The 27,830-nt window shown below is 40.0% G+C and overlaps 5 protein-coding genes across 8 annotated transcripts in view; 1 reads left to right on the top strand and 4 right to left on the bottom strand.

Annotated features, from left to right (window-relative positions):
- Positions 1-4,454, bottom strand: part of rpf1 (ribosome production factor 1 homolog) — a 4,817-nt gene extending 363 nt beyond the window's left edge. The window contains exons 1-9 of the mRNA XM_085433344.1: positions 4,123-4,454; positions 3,249-3,305; positions 2,782-2,862; positions 2,601-2,696; positions 2,059-2,212; positions 1,816-1,898; positions 642-823; positions 421-547; positions 1-222 (exon numbers count right to left, since the gene is read on the bottom strand). The exon at positions 1-222 is cut by the window's left edge and continues 363 nt beyond it. Of these exons, the coding sequence (XP_085289470.1) occupies positions 181-222; positions 421-547; positions 642-823; positions 1,816-1,898; positions 2,059-2,212; positions 2,601-2,696; positions 2,782-2,862; positions 3,249-3,305; positions 4,123-4,350 (1,050 nt within the window). The 5' untranslated portion in view covers positions 4,351-4,454 and the 3' untranslated portion in view covers positions 1-180. The remainder of the gene's footprint in view (positions 223-420; positions 548-641; positions 824-1,815; positions 1,899-2,058; positions 2,213-2,600; positions 2,697-2,781; positions 2,863-3,248; positions 3,306-4,122) is intronic.
- Positions 4,455-9,239: 4,785 nt separating this feature from the next.
- Positions 9,240-12,383, bottom strand: LOC146693020 (deoxyribonuclease-2-alpha-like). The gene is made up of 7 exons (XM_085433340.1): positions 12,254-12,383; positions 11,065-11,162; positions 10,825-10,987; positions 10,649-10,730; positions 10,401-10,559; positions 10,127-10,318; positions 9,240-9,954 (listed from the first exon to the last, which is right to left on the bottom strand). Exons 1-7 carry the CDS (start codon positions 12,269-12,271, stop codon positions 9,581-9,583), a joined length of 1,086 nt encoding a protein of 361 aa, XP_085289466.1. The 5' UTR covers positions 12,272-12,383; the 3' UTR covers positions 9,240-9,580.
- Positions 12,384-14,356: 1,973 nt separating this feature from the next.
- Positions 14,357-21,489, bottom strand: dnase2b (deoxyribonuclease II beta). The gene is made up of 6 exons (XM_085433334.1): positions 19,306-21,489; positions 19,019-19,193; positions 18,387-18,465; positions 17,550-17,711; positions 16,218-16,415; positions 14,357-15,646 (listed from the first exon to the last, which is right to left on the bottom strand). The coding sequence occupies exons 1-6, from the start codon at positions 19,410-19,412 to the stop codon at positions 15,312-15,314; spliced, it is 1,056 nt and encodes a 351-aa protein (XP_085289460.1). The 5' UTR covers positions 19,413-21,489; the 3' UTR covers positions 14,357-15,311.
- Positions 21,490-21,592: 103 nt separating this feature from the next.
- On the top strand, positions 21,593-25,138 carry uox (urate oxidase). Its single transcript, XM_085433335.1, has 8 exons — positions 21,593-21,682; positions 22,137-22,349; positions 22,466-22,582; positions 22,732-22,810; positions 24,082-24,268; positions 24,382-24,505; positions 24,718-24,801; positions 24,883-25,138. Exons 1-8 carry the CDS (start codon positions 21,662-21,664, stop codon positions 24,955-24,957), a joined length of 900 nt encoding a protein of 299 aa, XP_085289461.1. The 5' UTR covers positions 21,593-21,661; the 3' UTR covers positions 24,958-25,138.
- A 29-nt stretch (positions 25,139-25,167) lies between these two features.
- On the bottom strand, positions 25,168-27,749 carry samd13 (sterile alpha motif domain containing 13). 4 transcript variants are annotated; one of them, XR_014915334.1, is made up of 6 exons: positions 27,525-27,749; positions 27,038-27,154; positions 26,466-26,514; positions 26,246-26,357; positions 25,958-26,159; positions 25,168-25,442 (listed from the first exon to the last, which is right to left on the bottom strand). XR_014915334.1 is itself a non-coding variant. In XM_085433336.1 (5 exons), the coding sequence occupies exons 2-5, from the start codon at positions 27,063-27,065 to the stop codon at positions 26,016-26,018; spliced, it is 333 nt and encodes a 110-aa protein (XP_085289462.1). In that variant the 5' UTR covers positions 27,066-27,154; positions 27,525-27,749; the 3' UTR covers positions 25,168-26,015. The 4 variants fall into 4 exon arrangements, 3 of the variants coding, with proteins under 3 accessions (XP_085289462.1, XP_085289465.1, XP_085289463.1); XM_085433336.1 differs by having other exon boundaries at positions 25,168-26,159; XM_085433339.1 differs by having other exon boundaries at positions 25,168-26,159; positions 26,466-26,508.
- Between the last annotated feature and the right edge of the window lie 81 nt (positions 27,750-27,830).

Genomic DNA, 27,830 nt, shown 5'->3' with positions numbered 1-27,830 from the left:
GTAGGTCATGTTACAATAAAGAGTGGAAATGATACTTTTAAGGGAAATTTGAGCTGTTGTTGAAGATTTAACAGTTGCCAGGGCATTGTAAAGTCAATCTCAGCAAGTCCACAAACAGCTGAAGTATCTTGGATAACAGACGATCATTCCCATCTGACCAGGAAAAAGAGTTTTATTTTCTCAAAGCTGGAACTTTCGCCTGCAGGCTTCCATCTCATGACGCTGAAATCAAAAAAAGATATTTAAGCTTGTGTGACAAAAACATTTCTTTTAATCTTCCACAATTAAATGTTGAACTAGACTGTAATAACACGACTGGCAAAGTAGAAACTAACAGCAAATAGGTTGCTTAAAGGCAAATGTGCACGTGGCTTGATGACAGTTTTACTGCAAAAACAACCATCTGTGAGGATGACTCACCTTCATCACCCACTCGTACTCTCCGTACTTTGAGTCGAACGTGCCTTTTTGTAGAGATCGGAGTTTGAGGGTGAAGCGTGGTCCCAGCTCCTGAATACCAACTTTCTTCTCATTCTTGAAGATGTACCTTTCACAGATATTTTTAGAGATTTATTTAGCCTTCTAAATGTAAGATTTAAAACAGACGCATGTGTTAGTGTAGAAGGTTGAAAAATATTTACCTGTGAAATCTGAAAAAGATGAAGTCTCGCTGGTTGTGGAAGGTGGCGACCTGTCTGCCAACGAAGTGTGGCTCTTGTGGGAAAAGAGCTGCGAACAGACGGCCGATGGTGTGTCCCAAACGAGTGGTGAAATTGTTGAGGATCACCTCTGGGTAGTGTTCAGTTGGATTTTTGCCTCGTCTCTGTGGGACAAAGAAAAGGAGCCAGATGATCTCAAATGACTAAACTTCAAGAAAGCGTGTCCCAGTGTTTGGAGTAACATACAGAAGCAAAGAGGAAATACCCCCTCGTTCAGTTTCACCTCTTCAACCTATTAAGTATAAAACATGATAAAAATAACTTAGACTGTACCAGGTTGTAAAGTTATTTTAATATAACCTCAAATGAACAACACACGTCATAATACAATGTGTTGGTTTTTTTCTTTTTAAAGAAACCAAAATGCAGAAGCAGTGTGTGAAACACCGCGTGCACCACATGATTCAGTGTCTTTTAGCAGCAGCAACATGAGGTATGTATTTCTACATGACTTTATGAGTCTCACATCATTGTGGAGTTCATACTTGTTCAGTCTTTTTCTAACTGGACTGTTTTGGACTTCAAATGTTTTACTAACCGAGGCCTGCAGTCTGAAATGTAGCTTTTGGCTTTTTTGCAGTGAGTCTGAGCATCGCACAGTCTGACCTTGCAGTGAATTTGCTGCGATGTCACTTTCCTGGGAAGACTTTGAACCGTGCTGAACGTTTCTATTTGTGAATAATCTTTCTCACAGCAGAATGACGGACTTGTATAGTCCTTCCAAAAGTCTCGGGCAGCAACAATTTCTTCTTTAAGGTCACTGTTGATGTGTTTTGGCATTGTGTTAACACACATCTAAATGCTTCTCCTTTTATAGGAGTGCCCACGCTGACTATTGATCAGTTAATCAAGTGCATTTTATCAGCTGCACCTGCCTGCAGGTAACTTAACCCCTGTACAAACAGTACACGGAGTAATATTACGTGCTGTTCTTCATCTGAGATTTTATCTCCTGCTGAAGACCAGATTAAATTTTTACTATGTCCTGATGTAAAACCTCAGAATTGAAAGAGGGTGTACTTTCCTTTTCACGTGTTTATAGTATAGGTGAGAAAGTAGGATCATTTTGAAAAAGAGTTTGGACTTATCATCTTGCCTTCATCTCCTTGCGTAGTCGAACACTGCTGACTTTGAAGTGTGCAGTCGGCCCGTCAGGTAAGTGACAGAGAACCATGCCATCTTTAATTAATGGTTAAGGATCTCGGCATTAGAAAACAGCTGAGTGCATCAAAGATTTCCATGGTTTGTGCAACTTTCATAATTATCAGCAGTATTTGGTCAAAATGAGACTTTTGACCAAAGAAAGAACTAGAGCTTGCACAGCTGCCTTTAAGGATACTGGGCACTTGTCGATCCTCATTGATGACCATGAGATAGGTGAAGTTCCTGGCGACGCACTGCGGTATGATCCTCTTCAGGGCCAAACCTCTTCTGTAGTACACGTGGGCATTTGGGATGACTGTGGCCAGCTGCTCGCAAAACCTCACCGTCCTCTGCAAGACACAAATCAGATGATGTGGCACAAATCACTGTGCGTTCAACACTTGAGGTGGAAGAGTGGTTAGCACCAAGAAGGCTGCCAACTATTATTAACTACTATGACAGTAAATCCTATTTTAGTGCAGAAATTAAACTGTAACAACAAAACCAGCTTCAAACGCTTACACAAAAGCTAAAAGTAAGCTTGTAGCTTCTGTTCTGCTCGATTTTGTAACAAAGTCAAGAATATTCAAATATGTAAAGAGATTTTTAGAAAATTCTTTGTTCTGCATAATATTCAAATGATCCAAAATTTACCAGCAAATTATAATTTTTCAGATTCTGCATATTTAATGATAAAAGAATAATAAAAATGACTGTAATGACAGCAGGAGCCCTCACCCCTCTGGGCCTGTCTGATGTTGTGATGAGCACTTTAGGATTTGTCAGCCCGTTGAAGTAGGCGGAGAATTCATCAGTCCCCTCGTCAAAAGCAATCTGTATATAACGTACACAAACATATGCAACTTAATCCAAATTCAGAAATAAAGATAACAATAATCTGATGAAGCCCAGTTCATACCTCCTCATCCTCTGGGTCGACTGTTGTCTCGTCATACACCCTCTGGTTTTCTATTGTTTTGGGGACCTCCTTTGGTGGTGCCTACATTGGAGACAGAATAAAATAAAGTACAAATAATAAATATTACAGCTGTTGCCTTATTTTATCCTTTCACTCTCTGTCACTGCTGTCTAAGCATAGAAGCCCAGATCTCCCTCTTTCCTGCCATCTCCTCAAATTCTTCCGGGGGGACACAGAGGCATTCCCAAGCCAAAACATAATCTATCCAGCATATCCTGGGTCTGCCCCCCAGCCCCTCCCAGTAGGACATGCTTCACCAACTGCTTCCTTTTAATTTGGAGGACTAGTGGCTCTAATCTGAGCCCCTCTTTACCATCAAATCCCCACGACAGCAATTTATTGGTAGAATTAACACATCCATCATAAAACACAGTCATAAGTGAAGAACAAACAAAGAGAAGACTCACCTTATCACCTAAAGCTTCACGTTCTTTTCTTCTCTTTTTCCTCAGCTGCATCTTTTGCTGAAATACAAATTTAGAAGTTAATAGATCTTCAAGGAGGTTTTCAAAGTTAATAAAGTGATTTATCGATTACTCCTGCTAGAACTGATCTGGATAAGCAGTGATGTTTTAAATAAAATTATAGATGTACCTTTTTCTGTGTGTCACAACTAGTAAACCTGGCCATTTGTTACCTCACATAAAATTTATTGTGATTCCATACAAGTATCATCAGAAGATGCACCGGATTATAACATAAATAACAGTATTTAAAAAAACTAAAAACTCTAAAGGCCTCACAATACTGACACAAAATAAATAGGTAACTAGATATTTACCAGCCTACTCTTAAGTTATTAACATTAACAGGTGTGCTTAATATTTATGGATGCAATGATTATGGTCCAACTTTAATATCAGCAAATGCTGATCCTAATGATTTTTGTTTGGCTGTTTTCCCTCATAAATAGAAGAACAAGAAGACCCACCCTGACTATACTTCACTTTAATGAAATATGGTGAGTGGTGAGTTAAGCAGCACATAAGGAGTCAGAGTCTAAATAAACTGGACCCAAGCAAAACAAGCAGCCTAACGACAGACGTAACATGTTGACGTTTAATGAAAAAACACGTGCTAAAACGAGACACTGATATTTTTATGTTGATCACTGTATTCTATTGTATTCTCTTACATTAACAGTTCTACTGAAACACACTGGAGTTTTGCTCACGTAAAACGGTGCCGTTTTAACGCCCCGCTGTACCTAATAAACTGGCACGTGAGTGTCCCAAGTACCGGAAGCTCCCCCCATTACCAGCCATGACCCAGTATCGGTACCTTTCTCTTCTCCTGCTTGAGTTTCATGAACATGAAGTGTCTTCGCTGTTTATTCTTGATTTCTGACACACTGAAGGTGGGAGGAAAGGCAACAGCCAGCTCGCTCTTCACCATCTTCTTCTCCTCCCCCGCGCTGCCTTCCCCATCAACCTCCGCGCTCTTCTTCTTCGCTTTCTTGCCCTTCTTCCCTTTGCCGTCCTGACTTGTTGAGACCTCTGTAATGTCCATCTTGTATCTGCTGTCTGTTTTGGCTTGTTTCTCACGTGTGTGTACTGGAAGCAGCAGCCCCGTTCGCGTATTCACTTCCGGTGGGACAGGAAGTGGCCGAATGAAGACTCGGTGAAGAACAAGTGTGACCTCTAGTGGTGAGGAGGAGACAGAGTCCCACTGTAAAGTAGGGAAATAGAGCAGAACCTAAACACAGCCGTTTTTTGCAATACCCAGTGGCGTGTCTAGAAAATTTTTGTTGGGGGGGCCAGGTAGGGGCACAGATTTGGAGAAGGGTGGCAGATGTAATTGGCAGATAATGTTTAAAAAAAATTTCTACCAACCGTTAACCATAATTCAATAATCCTATAAACCTAATAACCAAATGCACTTTTAACTCTTATTAGAATGAGATTTTAACCACTACAGTGCAAAGTTTTTAGATACTGCGTTGATAAAGTACAAGAGATACAATCAGTGCTTTGTCAGTGTTTACTCAGCATTCAAGGACAGCAATATTTGCATAGTATTTTTACTGACATATAGTGCACATATGTTTTGGACAAAAACATTTTTGAATATTAAAATACGAACATTTGTAACATACAATTGACAAATTAGCCAGTTCCAATGTAAAACTTTATCTGCCTGTTAAAAAAAGAAGATAATCTTCTCACAAACTGGTGTTTGATTTTGAAACAGGAAAAAAGTGGGGAAACAACTGAAAAGACTAACATTTGAATAAAACCTGAAAGCAAGTAAATACTTTCTATGCTGCCTTATGGTAAACTTTGGTAATATTGATAAAGAACAACACTGGCTGATGATGAAATACAGTCAGCTGGCATGGTGACACTGCCAGTATTAACCTGCAGGGCTGGACTGGGACAAAAAAATTGGGCATTTTCACTACAGGCCGACCCACCAGGTAGTAAAGCCATAAAGACTTTGACTGAAAACAAACGCTGTTGTGACAGTGATGTACACTGTCTTGTTGGTATATGTATGATTTCTATACATTTTACGTCAGATAAAAACTTTGGTTGTAAGATTTAGATAATTATTTAATAAAAACTAGGTATTTTAAATGAGAATAAGAAAGAAAAGTATTTCTTTGTGCCTTTCCCTGTTAATGCCCTACCTGCCCCCTGGCAAAACTTTGCTAGACCCGCCCCTGCACAGTTACCAGCTGTCAGCTACATAAAAAAGGATCCTGGTGTTATTTGCCTCTCAGAAACAGTTCATAACTTCCCTTCAACTCATTCATGTCACCTAAAAGGTAAACCTGTTTCTCCATCACCTGTTCAGCTCTGATGGTTCAGTAAGGACATCTCCTGGTTTCATCTTCATGTTTCCCTCTCACCACATATCCAAACCGACATAATGACCAGCAGCTTTACAGCTGTGGCTCCAGCAAACATCAGCTGATACTAGAAATTAATATTAAATACATTCTAACAACAGCTGATCAAGCTTAAACGTGCTGCTGTTGTTTAGCGCAATATCTGCTGGTTTCCTGTTTCTGGTGCAAAGTGGGCGATAAATAAACAAGAGAGAAAAGCCGATCAGCTGATCATTGATCAGTTTCATGATTGAAGTAGCAACAGGAGAGGCAGGGGGAGAGAATGAGAGAAGAAGAGGCAGCTGTGCAGCATAAAGACAGAATAACTCCAGCTTTGTGTCTTTTTCCATTCTAGCTAAAGTTCGGGACAAACTGCATCTCTTCTCAGCTCAATACGAAACGTGTAATATTTTCTCTGAATGAGGGACCATTCCATTTTTAAGGAGCCGTTGGCAACTCTACTAACTAACCTTATGAATAAAATAAAGTTCACTATCAGTAACATCATAGCACCACCCAGCTGTATAAAAACTCTGTCAAGCTGGCTAGAACGCAGTATGAGTTATTGCAACTGACGGTAAAAAGTCAGCACAACGAAAATAAACTCCACCTAAACTTAGTTCATATCTGACCCAGATAGACTGCAGGTCATAACTTCTTACCTGAAGTTCAGTTCACCTGACACTCGGACTGGTGGCCGCCTCGGGGCTCTCCTCCTGCCTCCCCTTCCCTCATCCACCTGCTGGCCTCTGTGGAAGCCCCGCCATAGCCACCACCAAACAACGGAGTTATTTCTACACATCGACCTGCATCTGGCCAATCCACCACCTCTCATTGTTCATGCCATTACAAAAAAAATAAAAAATAAGTCAAATAAGCCCGATGGCCAGTCCAGCTATGTTAACCTGCAACCAAATCTGCAGCTCCATACAGCAATGTTACGACTTAGATTACATCTTATAACTCATAACTCTTATGTTAGCTCCCCTCAGTAGCATACTGTCTGAAATATTCCACGGCTGCAATAATTCTTTAAGAGTTATTTTTTTCCTTGGTATTCTAATTTCACCTTAGTTTACTAAACTCAACAAACTTAATATTACTTACCGGGACATTTATTCTGTCCTCATTTTCTTTCACCGAAAAATTGTTTCCTGCAGTGCCGTCTTTCGTGCTTTGCTCTCCTACCTTTGCTAACCTGATGCACATAGCGCAGAAGCCGATGCTGCATTCACTTACACTCGGATATCTGAGCGTCACCGTGAAAACATAATCGGACATTTGATATTTGATTGAATTTTATTGTTTTGCCTTTGGGGTGGCACCTGGGGTGGCCAGTCTGGTTGGGGGGGTGGCCTGTGCCCCCCCAGGCCACCCCGCTGGACACGCCATTGGCAATACCCCAGCTTTATGTAATGTTCTGTCATAAACCCTCCTGATACTCGTCCTCCGACTCCACCCTGCCTACACGCTCTCAATTTCACCTCTCCTGTGCACTGTCCATGGCTTTTTTTGACCCCAGTTATTCAAACCTCTAGTCCTATCATCTTCACTGTTAACACCCGTCTCTGTCTGGCTTCTACTGGCTATCACTCCTCTGCTCTCCAGAACATACCCCCACCTCTCCAGGCTTTCATCCATCTACTTCATACTCTCACTGCAGAACACAATGTCATCTGTGAGCATCACAGTCTACAGAGACTCCTGCCTGACCTCACCTGGCCATCCATCCATCCCCACTGCAAACAAGAAGATGCTCAGAGACGATCCCTGACGTAATCCAAACCCTTGCTTCAGAATCAGAATCAGAATCAGAAAGGGTTTTATTGCCAAATGTTGAGCAGGTTTGCAACATTAGGAAATTGCTGCGGTGCACAGCGCAGCAATGTGCACCGTTTCTCGGTGCTCCTCGGTGGTGCTCCACCGTTCCTCGGTGCTCCACTGTTCCTCGGTGTTCCTCATACAGTATCACACCAGATCATATGCTTTCTACAGATTCACAAAAACATCACATGGCTCTTTCTACACACTTCATCCTCAGCACTCTCAAACCAAACATTTAATCTGTAGCTCTCTGTCTCAACATGAAGCCATGCTGCTGTTCCTTCAAGAACTCTTTCTCGTATCTTCTGATATGGCTCATGATCTTTATACCTTTGTAGTTGCTACGTCTCCACTCATCACTGTTGTTTCTTGGAAAGCTGTTATAAATGACTTGTTGACCTATAATCTGTCAACCATATCTCTTATGAATGATATCAAGTCATTTAGAGCCAGAAAAAAACCTTCCTTAAAGGAGTTGGAAGCTGTAATCAGTGTAATCTGTAATCTTTTTTATCCAGGTAAAAAGTCTCATTGAGATTTTTTGGTATTTTTTCAGGAGTGAACTGGCCAACAAGGCAGGAGAAGTCACAACATATATAAACTCACAATCCTGTAAAGACAATTTAAGTGGCTAAAAAAGACTGAATTGATTTTTTTTTTGTTAGAGCAGGTAGAGGCTTAAAAATAAATAATAACATACTCTACTATGTTTTTCTGCTTCTTTAAATAAACCCATACATTTGAAAATTCATAGATAACAATAATTATATTTTAGCATCAGAAATATAATTTCAGTTAAAGATCTAGCTCATAGTTAATCATTACAGAAACATACAAATGTTTTTGTAATTACAAAAACTCTTAATTTAGGGAAGCTGTGGCATAAACCTTACATTAGGTGGGGGCACAAATAAGAACTGCTGCAAATGCCAGATATGGCTCGATGGCACGCCAGTAAATGAGGGCATCTAAACTGAAAGCTCAAAACCGGTGAAATGACAGTGAAACTGTGCCTGTTCATATCAGTGATGAAGGTCTAACCATCACCTTCAGGACTAAAGGAGGAAGAGGAGGCTGTGATCATTTGACAAAAATGCAATTAAGACACTTTATGGTAAACTTCAGAAATAAGACCTTCCATTATTTTTGTCAGTTTTTGCACTGTTAAAAAAAGAAATGTTTTTCTTTTGTTTACCTCAGCTCCAATGACAAGGTGTTTTGCATTTAACACACCGCATCACAAAAATGAACAAGCTGGAAAGATTCTGGAAATTAATCTACAGGTGCAACATTTTGGTGCCACAGAAACAGCTGAAAGCTGAAAACCTGTTGCAAGCAGACGCTGCCAAAGAGGACAAGAACTGCATTTTTACATAGGAAGCGAGTGGAAGTTGCTCAGTGTCAAAAACCAAAAAATATAAATGAAAAAGTAGAAAATAGACATGCACAGACAAGCAAAGCCACAAACACCGTACTATCTGGCATTCCTCCTGTCCTTCCACTGGAACGTCAACATGCAGGGTTCAGGGTGTACAAAAGGCTTTTCAATGTGTGGAGCTGCAGCAAGAGCTTGGTTTGCACAGCTGGCAATAAGTTCCAAGTGAGCATTAAATCATTCACATTTAATTCATTTAGTTTGAAGTAACGGTGCACGGAGGACACTGCAGAGGACCCTGAGGTCGAAACTGTTTTTCTACCAGATACAGAAGTTTGTGTAATAAAATCAAGTTTTTAATAGTCCATCGATTTTTCTTAATAATGATAATGCCTTTATTTATATAGCACCTATCAAAACAAAGTTACAAAGCGCTTCACAGGACATGATAGGAAATAAAAACAAAACTTAATAAGAGATTAAAAAAATGAAACAACATGATCGAGACATTTAAAAACTCTGATTGCTCCATTTTGGTCCAGTCGTGCGAACAATGAAGGGACAAAAGCAGGCACTCTGTAACCATCTCTGGATTTCTTTTAGAAACAAACTGAACCTAAAGCTGCACGAGTCAAGACTGGACAGCTGAGCTGATGTGCTTATTTAAACGGAGGTTTTTATAATATTGGTCCAACACTCGGGTTGTTCCTTCACAGCTCTCGTCTACCAACAGAGCGTGGATCTTTACATGGTTCAAAACTGTGTATCAGTCCATAGAAAGCCATCCCAACTACTCTGTCATTAGTGCATATTGCTCCTCCACCTCTTTTCATCTGACTCTCCTCTCGGTTCATATCAGCGATGCAGATCCAGTCACCGTCCTCAGTCACGCACCACTTTGAGTGATCCACAGTATCACTGAAGGCCTTCCTGTTTGGAAGCTTTACTTCTTTCACGTTGTACACATGGTTAGGGATGCTTGAATTGCAGTTAGAAGGCAGACCGCGATTGTGGTGCATCTTTCCCCAGCTCTTGACATACAGATTCCCCCTAATGTTTTTTGTAACAAGACCAGAGTAAAGATCTGCAATAGTATGGAAAACAAAACAGGAAAACAACACTATTAAGAGTGCGCTCTGCCCGTACTGTGGAGAGTACAGTGTGTTTTACTGTCAATCTACAGGGTCTTATGTTTGTGATCAATACAACATGAATTCATCCCTCCTGAAATATGTCTTCTTTCTGAAAACACTTACCATCACCAAAGCGTGTGTATTTTGCAAAGCTGATGAAGTTACGGCCGCGTGAAGAAGTCAGCGTCGCCTGACTAAACCAGGGTTCCTTTTTCGGGTAGCAGTCTCGCTGTGCCACACACCGCAGCTCATTGTGAAAGGTTGTTGGGATTTCAGAGTCATACGAATAAGCATGGATGTACTTGAGCTGCACTCCTAAGAATTCAGATACAAGTTGTTAAAGTGCACTTTCACTAGTTCTATGAAACTGATTTGAGCTGTTTACCTGTTGACATACCTATTTCTTTGAACTGCTTATACGGGTAAGTCACGCACATAAATGCTTGAGCGTTTGCATTTCCATTATCAGGCCAGAAGGCTTTACTGCGATATACTGGAAATTTGGGTGTACTGTGTGAAAGCCAAACTCCAGACGTTTTGTCCAACAACACAACTCCTGTAGAAAGTCAGAAACACAAACTGAGCTTTGCTACATTTGGGTCTTTCAGACAGAGGACGCGTCAGCTGAGACAATGTTGTGCCCACCTTTACTGTGACCAAACGATGGAGGAGCAACATACGGCTTTGGAGGCTGGTCGCTGTAGAGTATGTATCCAAAGCCTTCGATCTGGATAGACGAGCAACACCACAACAACTCTGAAATGGTATTCAGATTATTCACTGTGCCATGCTAGTGAGACATATATCCTATAATACCTCACCTTTCTGTCATAGAAGTCAAAAAGAGGTCTCAGGGTGTTTGCGAGAGTGCCAGAATCACTGTTGATGTTCTCTTGGCTGAGTATCCATCCGTTGGTGCTCTCATCCATGTAAAAGTATGACAATCCAAGTTTATCCTCATTGGGACGCTTGTACAAAATATACCTAAAGAATGTAGATGAAGATGTTTTCTTATGCATTTACATTAAACCCATTGGCAGAAATTCAAAATGTCTACAAACCAGTCAACTTCGTCTCCTCTGTCATTCCTGCATTTTACCGCTGAGTCACACCCCTGAAAAAGGATCCCAACACTCAAGAGGAATCCCATCACACTGGTCTGAAACAGTCAAACATAACCGTTGCTAGAACCACAAAAACAGGAGGCTGTCTGCATTCAACAACACTGTCACAAAGCAGAAGGTCTTTAATACAGTGTAACACAATTAAAGCCACCAGTGAACCTGCAGCTTCTGTTTAAACACTGATGAACTTTATCTGACTGACATAAACTTATGTCAGTTACGTCTTTACTTCTGCAAACCCTGCGAGCTACTTTAGACAGACGACTTAAGTTGCACCACTTACCACACATGTAACACGTCTGCTCACATCATTTACCAAACACAGCCTCCCAGCGTGGCAGCCTATGAAGTTACAAATTTTCCGTTTCTCCTTCTGACATTTCTGCCCCCCCAACACGCTTTAGTTTATAAAATGGTGAAAGATGTATCAGTTCATCACAGCGGCAATACAACTCAAGATCTACCTCAATCATTCAGTTTCGAGTAACACAATATAGACTCTAAACATCTCTAAATATGAACAGGGTTTACAGTCTTATCTGGAAAACTTGTCATCACGTGACCTAATCTGTGTTTGTTTTATGAACGCTGCATTATCAGGTTTTCTGTTGTGATCCCACACATCCTCACTTTCTTATTGTAGCTATATGTTGGACGCTATAAGTAAAGATCCTTGATGTAAACAATCTGTAAGTGTGTAAGACTTCTGCATTTCTGTCAAGCCACTTCCTCAGCTTACAAGAGGTCAGTCGTCCACTACTGAAAAATATATTTGCAAGTCAAACACACCATGGACATTGTATTATAATGCCAATAATGCCAAATCATGCAGCAGTATAAAATAGTTTGTTGCATTTTATAATAGCATGCTTATTGGTGGGTGTAATCTAGGGTCATGATAAATGCATCAATACTAGTTTCATGTGGTAATATTCTGTTCACATTGTGTTTGATAAGCTATGACACACGGTACTCATGTACTGTGTTTTTATACACAGGATAACTATGCATTTACTTTGTGTTCAGCCTGTTTATGTAAATAGATCATCTCAGTATTATGCAACACACCCGGGTCAGTTGTTATTATTTGTAGAATATATTTTGAAATATGTAAACATTTACTTACATATCTACTTGTTTCCATTTTCCTTCTCAGTGAGCTTTAGATGTGTTTCACAAAGCTGCTTTGTCACATCTACTGCTAACTGAAACCGTCACCCATATCTGCATTCGATGTGTCAGCAACAACTTCCTTGTTGCTCAAAGCCGTCACCATAGATCTTCCTTTTTTGTTTTTTACAATGTTGCCATGCCTGTTTGACCAGGTGACGCTGTCACGAGGCTTTGTGCCGTCTGAGCCCTGCATGTTCCAGTTTGACTTGCTTTTTGAAAGAATATATATGTGACTTTGTTTTTCTTATGTTTCTGAGAAAGTGTAGTCATTGTGAAACTGATGCATGGTTTAGCACAATCTCAATTACTGCAACCACATGGCAACATTTTAAGCATCCAGATCCTCAATCAGTTAACAAAATTGTTTGCTGCGCTCTTAGAACCAGTTTTCTCATGCACATAGTGTACATGTAGAAATATGTCAGAGTCAGGTGAAAAAGAAAGTTCAGTTCAAGTAAAAAACGGACTTAGACCCTTAGCTTGTCTTATCATTACATAAATACAATTTGAGATGAACAAGAACATTTTTTATTGAACTAAAACAAAACCAGAATTCGGAAACAGCGTGCAAAAAAAATAATTCTCCACCTTTACCAGCAATAAGTTGACATAATCATTTTCTGTATGACTTTATCAGTCTTTCACGTCACTGTGGAGTCATTTTAACCCACTTTTCTTTACAACATTTCCTCAGTTCACTGAGGTTTGTGGGCATTTGTTGCACAGCTTTCACAGTATTTCAGTCAGGTTGACTGCCTGGATTGAGATTTGGCCACCGTGATTTATTTATTTATTTTTACACTCATTCTGTTCTTGATTTGCTGCTTTGAATATGGTTGTTGTCCTGTTGCATCACCCGATCTCAACCTAGTCCAAGCTGTCAGGCAGACGACCTCAGACCTTCATCGACCACTCGGTGACTGGAAGAAGCCCAGATCCTGTCATCACCTGTCTACCTCCATGCTTGATAGGTGACATGATCTGTTTGTGCTGATATGCTATGTTTGGTTTTTGCCAAAAATGGCGCTGTGCATTATGGACAAACATGTCCACTTTGGCCTTGTCTGTCCAAAGGACACTGTTCTAGAAGTCTTGTGGTTTATTCAGAGGCAACATTGTAAAGCTAAGCTGTTCAGTTCAGAGAGAAAAGGCTTTTTCTTTTTCTAAGCAACAAAACGACTGAATGTATAACTTGTATTCATGGCTTGCTGAGCAAGCACGGCTTGTTTTCTAACTGTGCTGCCATGAACTTTAAAAATCTGCCATGGTAACCGAGGCCTGTAGAGCAGGAGATGTAGCTCACGAGTGTTTTGCAGTTTCTCTGCGCACTGAACAGTCTGACCTTGGGGTGAATTTGCTTCGATATCCACTGTTGGGAAGATTGTCAGCTGTCTTAAACATTTTCCATTTTCTCACTGTATAATTTCTCATATCTCTTCCCAGATTGATGAGCAGAAACATTTGCTTCTCTATCATTGCTGATGTTTTCTTTCTTGCCATTATGTTACCTGATCTTACCTTCTTAACTCCTATGAAAGCATTGAGAGCATACTGAGTTCTTCATTTGCTGTTTCTGCATTTTGACTTAGTTTTCTTCACCTTTGTTCATTTGACACTGTATTAACTTAATTTTAAGACCTGCTGAGGACCAGATGTGTTTTTTAAATATGCCCCTGATAAACAAAAGCTTGTTGTTGAAAGAGGCTGTACTCTCCTTTTCACACGACTGTCTATAATACATATTACTTATTGCACTTTACTGGATTTTAGTTGTACTCTTTCTTCTCTACTGCCTGCTCTAGTTTCCATGAGTAGTATCGAATTGTAGATAGTTGGAAAATCATTTGAATGAATTGTATGAGTCACCTGGTCTGGCCAGTAGGTGACACTATTTACCCCAAACACTAAACGCACACACAGTTACAGGCCAAGTGCCTCTTCAGTGGAAATAGAAACTGAACAAACATGATGATGACTACTCCAGAGGCACCAAATAAAACAAAATAAAATAAAATAGATTCCATTAGACTACATGTACCTCAGTCTCACTGAGCAGTAGACCAGATTTTAATGTTGTCAGTCTTTATTATGTTGCACATCATACTACAACATATGGTTCCATATATTTATTGCAGAACTTATAAAACGTAAAAACAACTTCAAATATGTAGCATCATAACACAAGTGCACACACTGTGCTAAAATAATATGAATACAAACACCCAAAGATTCAAAAGAAAATTACAAAACCTTTTATCTGTAGCACTAATAGTGTTATAGTTTCATCTCTGCTGGATGAAAGGAAGCGACATAGATCAATGATTTTGTCTCTTGCTCCTTTTGTAAAAGGAACAAGACATTGTGCAGACATTGTGCAGACATGGTTGTTTAAACACACAGCCGCTGACATCTCCTGAAACAATGTGCGGCTGTGATCTACAGTCTTACTAACCTTATTTCTGTTTTGTTTTATTGAATTGAAAGTATTATTTTTTTAAATCTATTTATACTTGTGGGCTGCTGGTTCCATACAGCTGCTTTAACTCAAACAAAGGTGGATAACTAAGTGTATCCACCACATAATTAACATGCAGTCACTGCTATTTTTCAAAAGCTTATTCACCAGTTTAAATTGTAAATACATTATTATTGGTCGCAGCAGATGGCCCCGCCCCTCCCTGAGCCTGGTTCTGCTGGAGGTTTCTTCCTGTTAAAAGGGAGTTTTTCCTTCCCACTGTCGCCAAAGTGCTTGATCATAAGGTGTCATATGATTGTTGTATGTATTGTTGTAGGGTCGACCTTACAATATAAAGCACCTTCGGGTGACTGTTGTTGTGATTTGGAGCTGTATATATAAAACTGAATTCAATTATACACATACATTATTATATGTGAGTCTCTATGTTACTTCTACATAGCAGTCAACCCTGGAGACAGAATCATAGTGTCTCGCTCTGCCACTGTCAGCCAGTGTCACACTGATTCTTAATCACTTTGCTTTTCCTTCTCAATTAGCACTGAATGTACCAATCCACCACCTGCCTGAAGGCCTTATAAATCAAAGGGTTGGAGGAACAGATCAGACCGCCACCTCGCCACAGCTGGCCCATCTCTCTGTTTAGGTCTCCCAGGCAGGTCACCTGGTCCTCATAAAGTCGTGACACGCACCACTTTGAGTGGTCGTAGTGCGAATAAAACAGGATTGATCTGGGAAGCTGGATTTTCTTAATGTTCATGGTGTGTTTGGCCAGTGAGCAGTTGGAGGGCAGGTCGTGACCTTGTCTCTGCCAGGACTCCACTAAAAGGTCGGCGCCCAGTTCCTGAGCCACCCAGCCTGTGTAGATATCTGAATGAAAGCCAACAGAAAAACATGTCAGGTACTAGAGTAGTCTGTACTCGAATCATTGTGCTAAATGAAACGTATAATGTTTTTATACCATTAAATAGCATTTTTCAAGTTGTTTTGGCAATTTGCCAAATTATATGAGAATAAAGGAAATGCAAACGTGATAAGCTCACACTTCCTTTTGCATTATGTATGATTATGGTAAAATAAATACATTGTGAGCTCTGTGTTGTTTTCATGCATAAATAAACCTTTGTGTGGATAATTATTCTCTCTAAATAATAAAAATATACATATACACAAACTGAGAAACAAAATACTGCATGTAACTAAGATCCAAAAGTCAAAGCAGCTGTGAGTATACTTTGAAAGCCCCGGCTGGGACGTGATAATGCACGTCACTGTGCAGCGACGATAGCGTGTCTGCGCCTGATAATCAGTGACTGTGGTCGACGAGTGAAATGTGCAAACATGGCAGCAGGCTACAGGAAAGAAGTCTGCTCTTCTAAAATGTACACGATGAGCAAGTAAATGCCTAAAAGTTTAAAAAAGGGCATGCGGGGTATCTTACCATCCACAAAGTTTTCAGATTTAGCAAAACTGACAAACTTTTCCCCTCCAGCTGAAAAAAGCTGCTCCATTCTCTTATTGGAGGACAGCTGTGGTTTGGAGTCCGCACATAACTGGGCCAGCTGTGGCAGGTCAGCCGAGAATGCAGCAGGAACAGAGCAGTTATAGAAACGTGGGTAAAGGTAGACCAACTGCTTTGCTGGAGATTGAAGAGGAGAGAAATAAGAGATGATGTATATTAGATGGTCGTATAGCGAGAGTATTCCTTACAGCCGCAATGAGCATTTACGATAATGACACTGATGTTGATTCTTTACTGTTAGTCTCATCAAGTTTATTAATTAAATTCTTGGCAAATATCGAATTTTCGCATTCAAGGCTTTTTATATAGCAGATATTACATTTAGCTAAATTAAATGTCCTCCAGTCTTTCTTTGTAAGCACTTTGTTGACACATTAACTTGGTAAAATGTGAAAAAATTGATTATTAATAAAAAACATAGTAATTCAAATAAAATACTATTATAGTGAAACTGTTATGATCACCACAGAAACACAGAATAATTCCGAGTAGCTGAACACGTGTGAGGAAATCCCCTAAAGTTTCCCTCAGACACGCTTCGTAGCAAAAACAATTTCACAGGTTCATTATAATACTTGTGTGCAATGTGGGGTTTCCAAACAAAAGAAACAAATCACCTTATTAATAACCTTAAAATTTCATTTTACACATTTGCTCAGTGAGAAATCCAGAAAAAAGCAGAGCAGCATAAAAACTCCAAATAATTTAAAACTCTGCGCACATTTAAAATGATTTTTGAATCTTTATGTACCGTTAAATGGGGAGACGTGTATAAAACTGCCTGTAATTCAACAATTGAACAAACAGTTCATCACCTTGAATTAAAGCTGAAAGTCTGGATTTCACATCTTGATTCAAATTACATCGTGATCGTGAACGGAGGCAAAATTACAAAAATTCTCTTATTGTCCAGATGTTTAACTGTGTGTATGCATGTAAAAGAAAAAAGCTGATGATTGCTTTGCATTAAACCAGGGGTGCTGAATATAAGGCTCGGGGTCCAGAATCGGCCCAGCCGAGTCCGGCCCACCATTAGGCTGTGGAAAATGTGAAGGAGTGCATAATTTTGAACATTTACCAGGATTTTACAGTATTTCCTGTTGGTAAAGAATCTCCCTCATTCATACGACACCAAAGTAATTAAGTAATAGATCAACTATTAAAAGGGTTTTTTTTACATATTTGTAGGTTTTTTTCAGTGGGTTCACAGAAAAAAAGGAGATTTTCGCTCTGTGCTTCATGAGAGCTCACCTATATGAAGAAACTGTTGGTACTGGTAGGTCACACACAGTGCAGTCTGGCCATTGACTTTGCCAGACGACGGGTATAGGTACCCTTTCTCGGGGAAGGAAGGGAAATGGGGAATGCTGTGCGACAACCAGAAACCTTGAGCGCGGTCAAAGAGCAGTGCCCCTGCAGGACACACACAAACATACGAAAGTTGGAATGATTACACACAGATACATGCGAACCAGCACGCAGATGCAGAAAGATTTCCATCAGTTGTGTTGCTGATAAGAGTCAAATGTGCAGTTGGAGCTATCGGACAGATGGTCTTTGCCCGTGTCCTCCCCCTACAACACCCTACTGCAGGCAGAGGAAACCTAAACCCTATTGATTTTTTCTTTTTCCAAAGCTTGACTAGCAGTCTGGAAATGCATCTGCCGGTAACTGTCACAGACACAAAACATGCTGTAACTTGCACTGTTGCATGGGGAATAGTTGTGCACTTGTACATGTAACATAGTGTGGCTACATATATACACAATAACTACCTTAATTTAATATAACAGGTTCTTAAATTTGTCAAACTACCACAAATGTCCATTTTTACAGCCTCTCCACGTGGTATTAAAGGTGGAAAATGTAAAACAGACTTTCCTGGACATTCCACCTTTACTTTGCACATGTGTCAACAGAGTGAAGAAAAACTATGGCAGTCATAGCGCTGCTATATTTTCTGCTGACAGTGAAAACTCTGGGAATAAAACCTGATCAATCTTGTTGCGTGGTCACAATAATGAATAAAAGTCTTGAGATGAAAAGAAGAGGAAAGAAGCAGATTTCTTCCTGCCGACTGTACCGTACCTTTAGTGTGTCCATATTTTTGAATGTATTTCAGGTCTGGTGGGGCGTCGTTATAGAGTGCATACACTGAGGTGTTTGACTGCCAAAAGACCCCCAAAACAACAACATTTGTTATTTTATACAAGTGAAAGTTATTTATACAAGTTCTTTTATACAAGAAGAATAATTGAGAGGTGACATTAGGGACGCCCTGCAAAACCAAAATGCTTATTACACCTTATTACACTTTGGCTTACGTTAATGGCAAATGGAATAAGGGACCAACTGAAAGAACAAAGAAGAAGAAGAAGAATGCCACAATAACCAGCTAATGGCTTCATTCTTATAGCAAAGATATTTCAGAGAAATGTTTGTTTTCTGTCTGCCTGGGGAAACTGAACTAAATATTTCCCTGACACCTAGTTTATTTGTCCTGATTACTTTAAGATCTTACATAAACTCCAGACTTACATACACTCCAAACTGGTAGTTTGTGTTGTTTCTGACTGTTCAGTGTCAACTCAGTTCCTCATATTAAATAAAAGAGTTCCTACTCAGCAAACTGGCACGAGCATTATCTCTGATAATTCCCATTAACAAACTAAAGTCTCACTCATCGTATAAAAACCCACATAAAGATGGAATAATCTCACCTTGTACTCTTTTCCCATGTAAAGCTGGTTCAGTGTGTTTGTTATGGCTCCTTGGCTGGAGTTAATCGTGTATTTACTCATTTCCCAGCCTTCTTTTGATGAATCCAAGTACATGTACTCCACCCCACTGCCGATGTCATCGATTCTGTATTTAGGCAGTTTGTAGACGATAAACCTTAGAAGGAAAGAGACAGAAAACCACGTGTCTTTTCTTGGGAAAATTGAAGGAATTAATCATCAGTATGAATTTGGAGGCATTAATATTTAAAAATATCATATTAACTCACCAATCGACTGCCTCGCCTTCTTCATTTCTACATGAAATGTCAGCACCACAAACTGTGCAACACAAAAGCACAAAAATCTGTGAGGATAAACTAAAGCGTGAGATCATCCTGAGTGACTCCTGCAGCTGAAGTCAACACGGCAGCGACTGACGAAAGGGAAATCTGAAATCTGCTGCTTTCTGATTGTGAAACCAGCACATCTACTTTTAGATGCAAAAATGGGAAGTCATAAGATGTTGTCACATGACGGGAAAATACTGAAATGACTCTGTCAGCAATTAAATGTTTCAGAATGTTTATAGATTTTTATTTTTTGCCAACCTTGACAGATCAGCTACTTTACTTGTCCTCGTATTATTTATATATGTACTGTATGTTAATGTTTTTTGTGTTGCTGATTTTTAATTATGCAAACTGCCCTCGTTACAGCATCAAGTACTGTTCACACCTGATTACTGTACTGGTCAGGTATTAACTTTACAATGAAACCACATGTTGACTGTAAAAGGGGAAACGTCTCTTTGGTAAAACAACTCATAGTTGAAGTCTGACAAAGTCACATCTCTGAGCTCCTTTTTGTAATGTTTATAAGCCAAACTGGATTTCATAAGCTCATCCAGTTTATTGTTGAGGAAACTCTTTAAACATAGTCTTGGTAGCCGGGGATCGGTCTGCCAGGTGCTCCGCTCCTGGACGCCGCCCGGCACACAATGTACCTGACCCCTACGATGCCTCCTGCGGGTGGTGGGCCTGCAGGAAGATGGACCCATGTCCCTTTTTAGGGACTAAGTCCTGGCCACCAGACGCTCGCTCTCGGGCACCTTCCCTGGGCCTGGCTCCAGGGCAGGGTCCTGGTAACCCTAGGCGGGGTGAAGTGTTCTTCTCATAGGGGTCTTCTGAATCACTCTTTGTCTGGTCCCTCACCCAGGACCAATTTGCCATGGCAGACCCTACCAGGGAGCAGAAGCCCGTGGACAACATAGCCCCTGGGATTCCTGGGACACACAAACCCCTCCACTACGATAAGGTAGCAATTCACAGGGGGGTCTGCAGCACCGGGAGGAGGCCCCGGGGCAGACCCAGGACACGCTGGAGAGATCATATCTCTCGGCTGGCCTGGGAACGCCTTGGTGTTCCCCCGGACAAGCTGGAGGAGGTGGCTGGGGGGAGGGCGGTCTGGGCTTCTCTGCTTAGGCTGCTGCTCCCACAACCTGGCCCCGGATAAGTGGAAGACGATGGATGGATGGATCTTTAAATATATTCAAACGGTGAAGCAACTAAAGCATGTAGGAATAAACAGAAGAACTATTTTCCTCCTTAAGAACAAAACTATGTTAACGGGATCTTTAGTTCCTCAGTGGAAGCAGCTGACTGATCAGTCCTTTGCGCTGCGCACACGGTGCATAGAGCATCCTTCTATAAAGATATTCTTTTAAATTTAAAGCAAAGCACGTTCAGACAGAAAACATCCTGCATTAAAGTAACTGAATTTAAACTTTTAAACTTATCACTATTGTACATGTTGAGCTGAACCATCCAAACTTTATTACTGAGGAAATGAAAAGACCCCTTCAAGGAGGCACAGATCTTGATACCAAGGCTGGTATTAGGTTTACTTCTAAATTACTTTTTCACTCTCCAACCCTACACAGGCAGGTTTGAAGAGCTTATTTCACTTAATTTCACTTAAAGGAAATCATCATTTAAAAACCTTATTTTTTATTTACTCTGATGATCTTTTTCTAATATTAAAATTTATGTGTGACATATGCAAAAGGAAGAAAAACAAAAAAAACAATATGCTGTCCACACAATATACAGCGCATTTGCGTAAAAACAAAAAAAGCATAATGTAAATGTAATTCATAAAGGTGGAAACTCAAAACTGTTCTTTATATTTAGAAGAAAAAAGTTTATAGTCTTTATATGAGCATAGGGAGTGCAAACTACAGTGCTGTACAGACTCCTAATTTCAGATGTTTTTGCTTCATCTACTGCATCTCCGTTTATGTTTGCATGTGTTTCAATAAACCTGTTTCTTATTTTTCTGGCAAAATATAAAGAAATTAGGTGTCGGTCAAGATTGAACCTGACTGCAACAATGAATTCATGTGAAATGCACTCACATCTTTCTCTTTGTGGCTGTACATGTAAACAGTGTTTGTGTGTGCCTCTGCATTTCTCTGAGTGGAATACAGTGCATCACACAGTACAAATAAAAGAGGTTAAACTTCAGCTTCCAATAGCCTGAGTGCAAAGTTAATGCCACCCTCTGTAGAAAGTCCTCCTCCTGTAGCAGGAGCCCCATTTACTGGAGACTGTTTGAAGGGCAGCAGGTAAAGAAGAGGAAGGCACCATGGCAAACGCTTCAGATCAGGTAACATTTCAGAAAGTTGTAGAAGGAAACAGTAAAACTTAAACGATAGAACATGACTAATGTTTCTGACGGTAGATTGATAGCACTGGAAATGATCTCAGGGTTCAGTGGCCACAGGGTCAAACCGTGATCTTTAAAGGTTAGTTTTTAAAACATTTCTAATTCCTCACAAAGTAAAAGTCTTTTTTTTATTTGATGTTGTAGTACTCGTGTACTTTCAGACAATATCTGATTTCAGATTTTTTTAATTAATGTTGGAATACGGAGATATATTTAACAAGCTCCTGCAAATGCACACGAGAAACTTCACTGCAAACTATCCAAAGACAACATTTTAAAGGGATAAGAAATATTATATTTGTAGCTCTAAGATGACACTGTGGCACGAAACACCTCTACCACTGGAAACTGTTTAAGTGTGCCATCTTATTACAACTATTTCTCACACATGCAGAAAGTGGAGTTTGTGCGAACAGGTTACGGCAAGAAAACGGTGAAGGTGCTGGTCGTCCGGAGGCAGGGAAGACAGCATTCTATCATTGAGGTGAAGGCTGATGTGGAGCTCACGCTCAAGTCACGCAAAGATTATCTAACTGGAGACAACTCAGACATCATCCCTACTGACACCATTAAAAACACTGTCCACGGTTTGGCCAAGCTCAGAGGGGTGAGTCTAACACCGTTTTGAGGAACAGGGAAGACCTGTTATTGCTATTTCAACTGCTAAAATATTTGTTATTGAGGTCTTTTACAGCCTGTCAACCTGCTTGTTTCTCTGTCAAGATAAAGAACATCGAACAGTTTTCCCTGGATATCTGCAATCATTTCCTAACCTCTTTTAACCATGTGCTGAAGGCCAAAGTTTACATGGAGGAAGCTCCGTGGAGAAGGCTGGAGAAGGTAAAACACAGGACGGTGCAGCTTCACAAGAGTTGACCTTTTTAACAGCTATTTGAGCAGCAACATAAATCAAGCGCACATTAACCCGATCAAATGTTGCAGGTGATAATCCATCGTAAAACATGACCCTTGTCTTTTTTTTCTCTCAGAGTGGGGTAGAGCATGCTCATGCGTTTATATTCAGCCCAGAAGCTTACCGCTTCTGTGATGTTGAACAGACTATCGGTGGTAATCACACACTCTCACAAAAACACGCAAACAGTGTATTTGCTTACATGCTATCCAAGCTGTCATTGGACAGTGACGGACTGAATACACTCTGGTTTATTAACAGTATTAATAATAATTATTATTAATTCAAGTTTTGTATTTTTTTAATTTAGAATTTTTGTTTCCAGTTTAGTTTCCAAATTACTTTTGCTCTTTTTAGCAACGTTTTCATTGTTAGTTTTAATTATGATTATATGGAGGCAATTTGTCAGGAGACAAAATTAAAGCTTTTCAGAAGATCTTACACAAATACAGCACCGTTTAATCCCATGTCGTGATCCCAAGTCTCAATAAATAGCTGGACCAAAGTGTGGTTAGGCTGAATGTGTAAACACAGACAAGCACATTTCTGCTATATTTTTAAATTAGTTTTCTTAACATACAATTATTTAAGTTTTTAATTTTCTTCCAAAGGTATAGATTTTTATTCAGATTTCAGTTACTTTAGTTTTTAAGTTTAGTGTTACCCTAAGCTGGACAGATGACCAGTCCATCACCAGGGTTACAATAGTTTACAGCTAAACTTACTTTTGTCAGACAAAAACACCCCAACCAAGTAAGAGGTTCAAACCTGGAACCTTCTTGATGTGAGGTGACGGTGCTAATCACTGCACTATCATGATAGTTCAAACTACAGCAGGCGTGGGCAACTCCAGGCCTCGAGGGCCATTGTGTCCTTGCAGGTTTTAGGTTTTTTGAACCAACACAGCTGATTTAAATGGCTAAATTAGCTCCTCAACATGTCCTGAAGTTCTCCAGAGGCCTGGTAACGAACTAATCATGTGATTCAGGTGTGTTGACCCAGGGTGAGATTCTAAAACCTGCAGGACACCGGCCCTCGAGGCCTGGAGTTGCCCACGCCTGAACTACAGCATGTAGGTAGGCCAAGATCTGATCGCTGAGCTCTGTTCTGCTGAAGAGGGCGTTCTCCCTTTGCAGCCTCCACTTGCTCAGTAGCCGGCAAATACATGTAAAAAAACAAACAAACATCAGAGGTTAATGGCTGTCACAAATTACTTTGAGTCAAGTTTTAACTCTTGAAGCGTGTTTAGTAAATCAAAACGTACTATTTGACTTGTGGTGCAAATACTGTTAACAAAGGCAGCTAAAGCTATGACTAAGCCCTTGCACACTGTTGATCACAGGTTCATGATTAGCACCATTTTCATAAGTTGTTTGCCATGTTTCACATCACTCCACCCTCACGGGCTGATCTGTGCTCCACGCAGGCATCCCTGTGGTCCACGGTGGGGTGAAGAATATGAAGGTGCTGAAAACCACCCAGTCTGGTTTTGAAGGTTTCTACAGAGACCGCTTCACTACTCTGAAAGACGCCAAGGACAGGTTTTTCTGCACCTCTGTGTACTCGAGGTGGCGCTACAACAAGATCCAGGACACTGACTTTGACGCTGCTTGGTAACTGCCTGACTTACGAGCGTCAAGAAAGACCTCAGCTGACGTATACCAATATAGTTCAAAGTTCATAAATATAGTTCACATCTGAAGCTTTATATTCTTCATTCTTATAGGAAGACTGTGAAGGAGACGATTATTGAGAAGTTTGCTGGCCCCTATGATCGCGGGGAGTACTCGCCCTCAGTGCAGAAGACCCTGTATGAAACTCAGGTTCTAGTCCTGGATCGACTTCCTGAGGTACTTCCTTTAGATCGTGAAATCATCAAACTCAATCTTATCACTTTTTGAGATACATAAACTGTTTAGACAACTTCACAGTTGAAATCTAACCAACTCTGAGTCCTAAAAAAGGACAAACATGCAAATTACATCTCCACAGTTGTTGGAAATTGAATAAAAAGCTACATACTGTATATAACAGGCATGCTAAAGTACACATTTTCTTTTAGGTGGATGAAATAGAGATCATCATGCCCAATGAGCATTACTTCACCATAGACATGACAAGAATGGGTATTGTCAACAATGATGAAGTAAGTTCTGTTCTCACAAATGACCCTTCATATTCTTTAAATGATCGGGTTGTGGACATTAGTATCTTTTTCCCATCACAGGTACTCCTTCCTCTGGATAATCCCTCAGGGAACATAACGGGGACAGTACGCAGGAAGCAGCGAGCACGGCTCTAACGGCGCCCACAGAAAGAAGGCCCTGCTGGGATTTAAACAATCTGAGTGGGCCGTTTAACAGAAAGATCCATCTGAATTAACCTTTCAAACAAATATTCCAACAACAGCAAGTTAATATTTGTAGCCTGACTAAAGCTCGTGATGATGTGATGTGAACCCAAATAAAATGAAACTAAAAACAGCGGCTGTTGATAAATTCATAAACTAACATTGATCTTTGGTGAGAAAAGAGCACCATTTATTGCAAATCTCTGATTCGGATATTAAAACTCCAGTGTTATGCTGCACATGTACATTGGTCATACACACTTTTGAACAGTTGTCTGTGTGACAATGCTGAAAGCACCACAGGTTGATAGATAATAATAATAATAATAATAATAACAATAATAATATATACACATAAATATTTCCATATCAAGAGTCTCAAGCCTGAATAATGTAGATGTTCAGGAACAAGGTGGCTTTTGCTCGGGTCGTTGTGTCTGGGAAAACAAAGTGGTTCACGGTCACATGCTGAAGACGACTCATTGACTCAGATGCACATTTTAAAACATAGAAAGTTTCAGGGGGAAAAAGGGCAACGCACCAGAATCATTATCTGCATGTATCAAAGTCTTTAGATGCGACAGAACATACAGTTTTCAACTATAATATAATCTTATATACAAATACTTATTTTTTTAAACCTTCATGGGTTAATTCACTTTGCACTCACACACATACACGCACACAAAAACCATACCTGCAGAGTATTTTCCCCAAATTTTCTTCTTTTAAATAAAACACAAAAAAATACAAAAATACAAAAAAAAAATCTCAAGCAGCAGATATAAGAATGGCTGAAAGGGTAAACAGCTGAGTGGACACTGTGTGCAACCCATTTTTGGGGTCCACGCTTATATAAAAAGAACACAAACAAAAAGAAAAAATACAGCATTCAAAAATCCTGTTAAGAAGCCACTGTGGGCTGAAAAGTCTCTGCGAAACGACGGCTAACCTGGGCTCTCCTGACACAATGATTGTCACAGACGTGGGTGCTGGGACGGCCTGCGGCGCTACGAGGCGTTGCTTTTCAGGTGCTGAGTCTGCAGCGGCTTCACGTGATACTCGTAGATTTTCAGTGCGGGGCCGAGCTTTATCGACAGCCCCGTCAGGACGTCGTTACGCGTCATCAAGAGCAGGGACTTACCATCAATTTCCTGTCAGATAAAGACAGAAATTCTAGTTTTCCCTAGTTTGTCAGCATCATGTGGCAGCAATTTTGAGCAGGAAATAACAGTCAAACCTGATCCTGGAAAGCCATGGCTTGCTCCTCAAACCCTGTTGCTTTGAAATAATTGACAACATCAGCAACTGCCCAGTTGGAAGGGTCCGGCAGCTGACCGTTCTCCACTGGGCTGTAAGGTTAAATTAAATGTATTCATCTTAATATAAAATGTATGCTTAATTTTAAGAGCAGCTTAAAATATCTAAAATAGTTTGTCAATCAACAAGATCCTACACACCTTTTGGTGTCAACTGATCCATTTGCCTTGTCTTCCATGTCGGCTGTAGCTTAAAAAAAAAATAACAAGAAAATTACAAAAGCAAAAAGAAACTATTCAGTCAATTTGAAAATTACAAGTATTTTCTAAAATGCTTTTCATTTTCTAATTCTCTTTCAAATTAGAATAAACAGGCAAATAACTTCAAATTACTTGATACAGAGTGTAAAGACATTCAGTTTGCTATTAAAAAAAATATGCAGAAACCTGCAAATATTTTGTTTAAAAACGTGTAAGAATATGAATTTGGTGTTTTTTTTCCTTGCAAAAATGACACATTTTAATCGTGTGCGATCAAACTGTTCTCTGTCAGCTGGTTAACTTAACCAACTAAATGTCTGAGCTATTTTTTTTTACTCCTCTACTCCGTCAACCATTGTGATGGCAGGTATTTTGCAATTATACCGCTACCAACGGGTTACACAAGCAACAGAAAAGCCCCAAACACCTCACAGAGGAACCTTACACGACTACCTGATTAAACACAAGCGTTGCTAGTTTAATCACTGACTTAGGTGTAAGGAAACACTTACGATCTTTAACGTTACAGTAATTTTTCATCAGACGTCTTCTCTCGGGGAACTTAGTGTGCTGGCAGTTGAAAAACCCTCATTGTTTATCTTTCGCAGTCTGCCATTTACTGGATGTTTCTGCAGGAAAAAGAGTTGTACAGTAAATAACAAAATTCATTTAATTTAAAAAACCCGAAACACAGCTAAAGAACAAAACAAATCCAATCGTTTCTGACTGACAACGGGGAGAGCTGTAGTGTGTGAAAATGACGACCAAAAACTCACGTTGTTAGCTGTATTAAAAACATAGAATTACATTAGAAACATAAAAAATAAATAAATAAAGTAAAAAAAAAATTACCTTATCAGAGAGGAGAGTTAAGAAAACAATTTTATGTTAAATGACGACAGATATTTAATCACTGCCACTTCGTATTCTGCGTTAACGCTAACGTTAAGCTACCAGGGGTAGTTAGCTAGGCTTGCTAATACAAAATTTAACAGTTACCTTGTTTTAGAGATTCGCGCTTTGACAGAAATGGCCCGCCCGACGTTTACACGTAGTTTAAATCTTAAAAAGTTTTCCAATAACTACGATATTTTACAAATTATTAAACGACAGCGATCGTTTGATAAAATCAAGATTTAATCAAGTAAAGCCAACTAGCCCCCTCTTCATCGCTTTCGCTTCCATCACCCACAGGGCACCAAAGAATCATGGGTAATGTAGTTTTGCGTCCCCAACGCCTTGGTTTGCAGTTCAGTGAGATTAGACACTTGCTGATGATCACCCAGGAGCAAACTCACAACCAAA

This window comes from Copadichromis virginalis, linkage group LG15 (assembly GCF_057382275.1).
Source record: "Copadichromis virginalis isolate Kocher_CV1m ecotype Utaka linkage group LG15, C_Virginalis_male_GT1.1, whole genome shotgun sequence".
NCBI classification, from domain to species: domain Eukaryota; kingdom Metazoa; phylum Chordata; class Actinopteri; order Cichliformes; family Cichlidae; genus Copadichromis; species Copadichromis virginalis.
The sequence above is the reverse complement of the archived record's forward strand: the minus strand, read 5'-3'. Positions and strand labels throughout refer to the sequence as shown.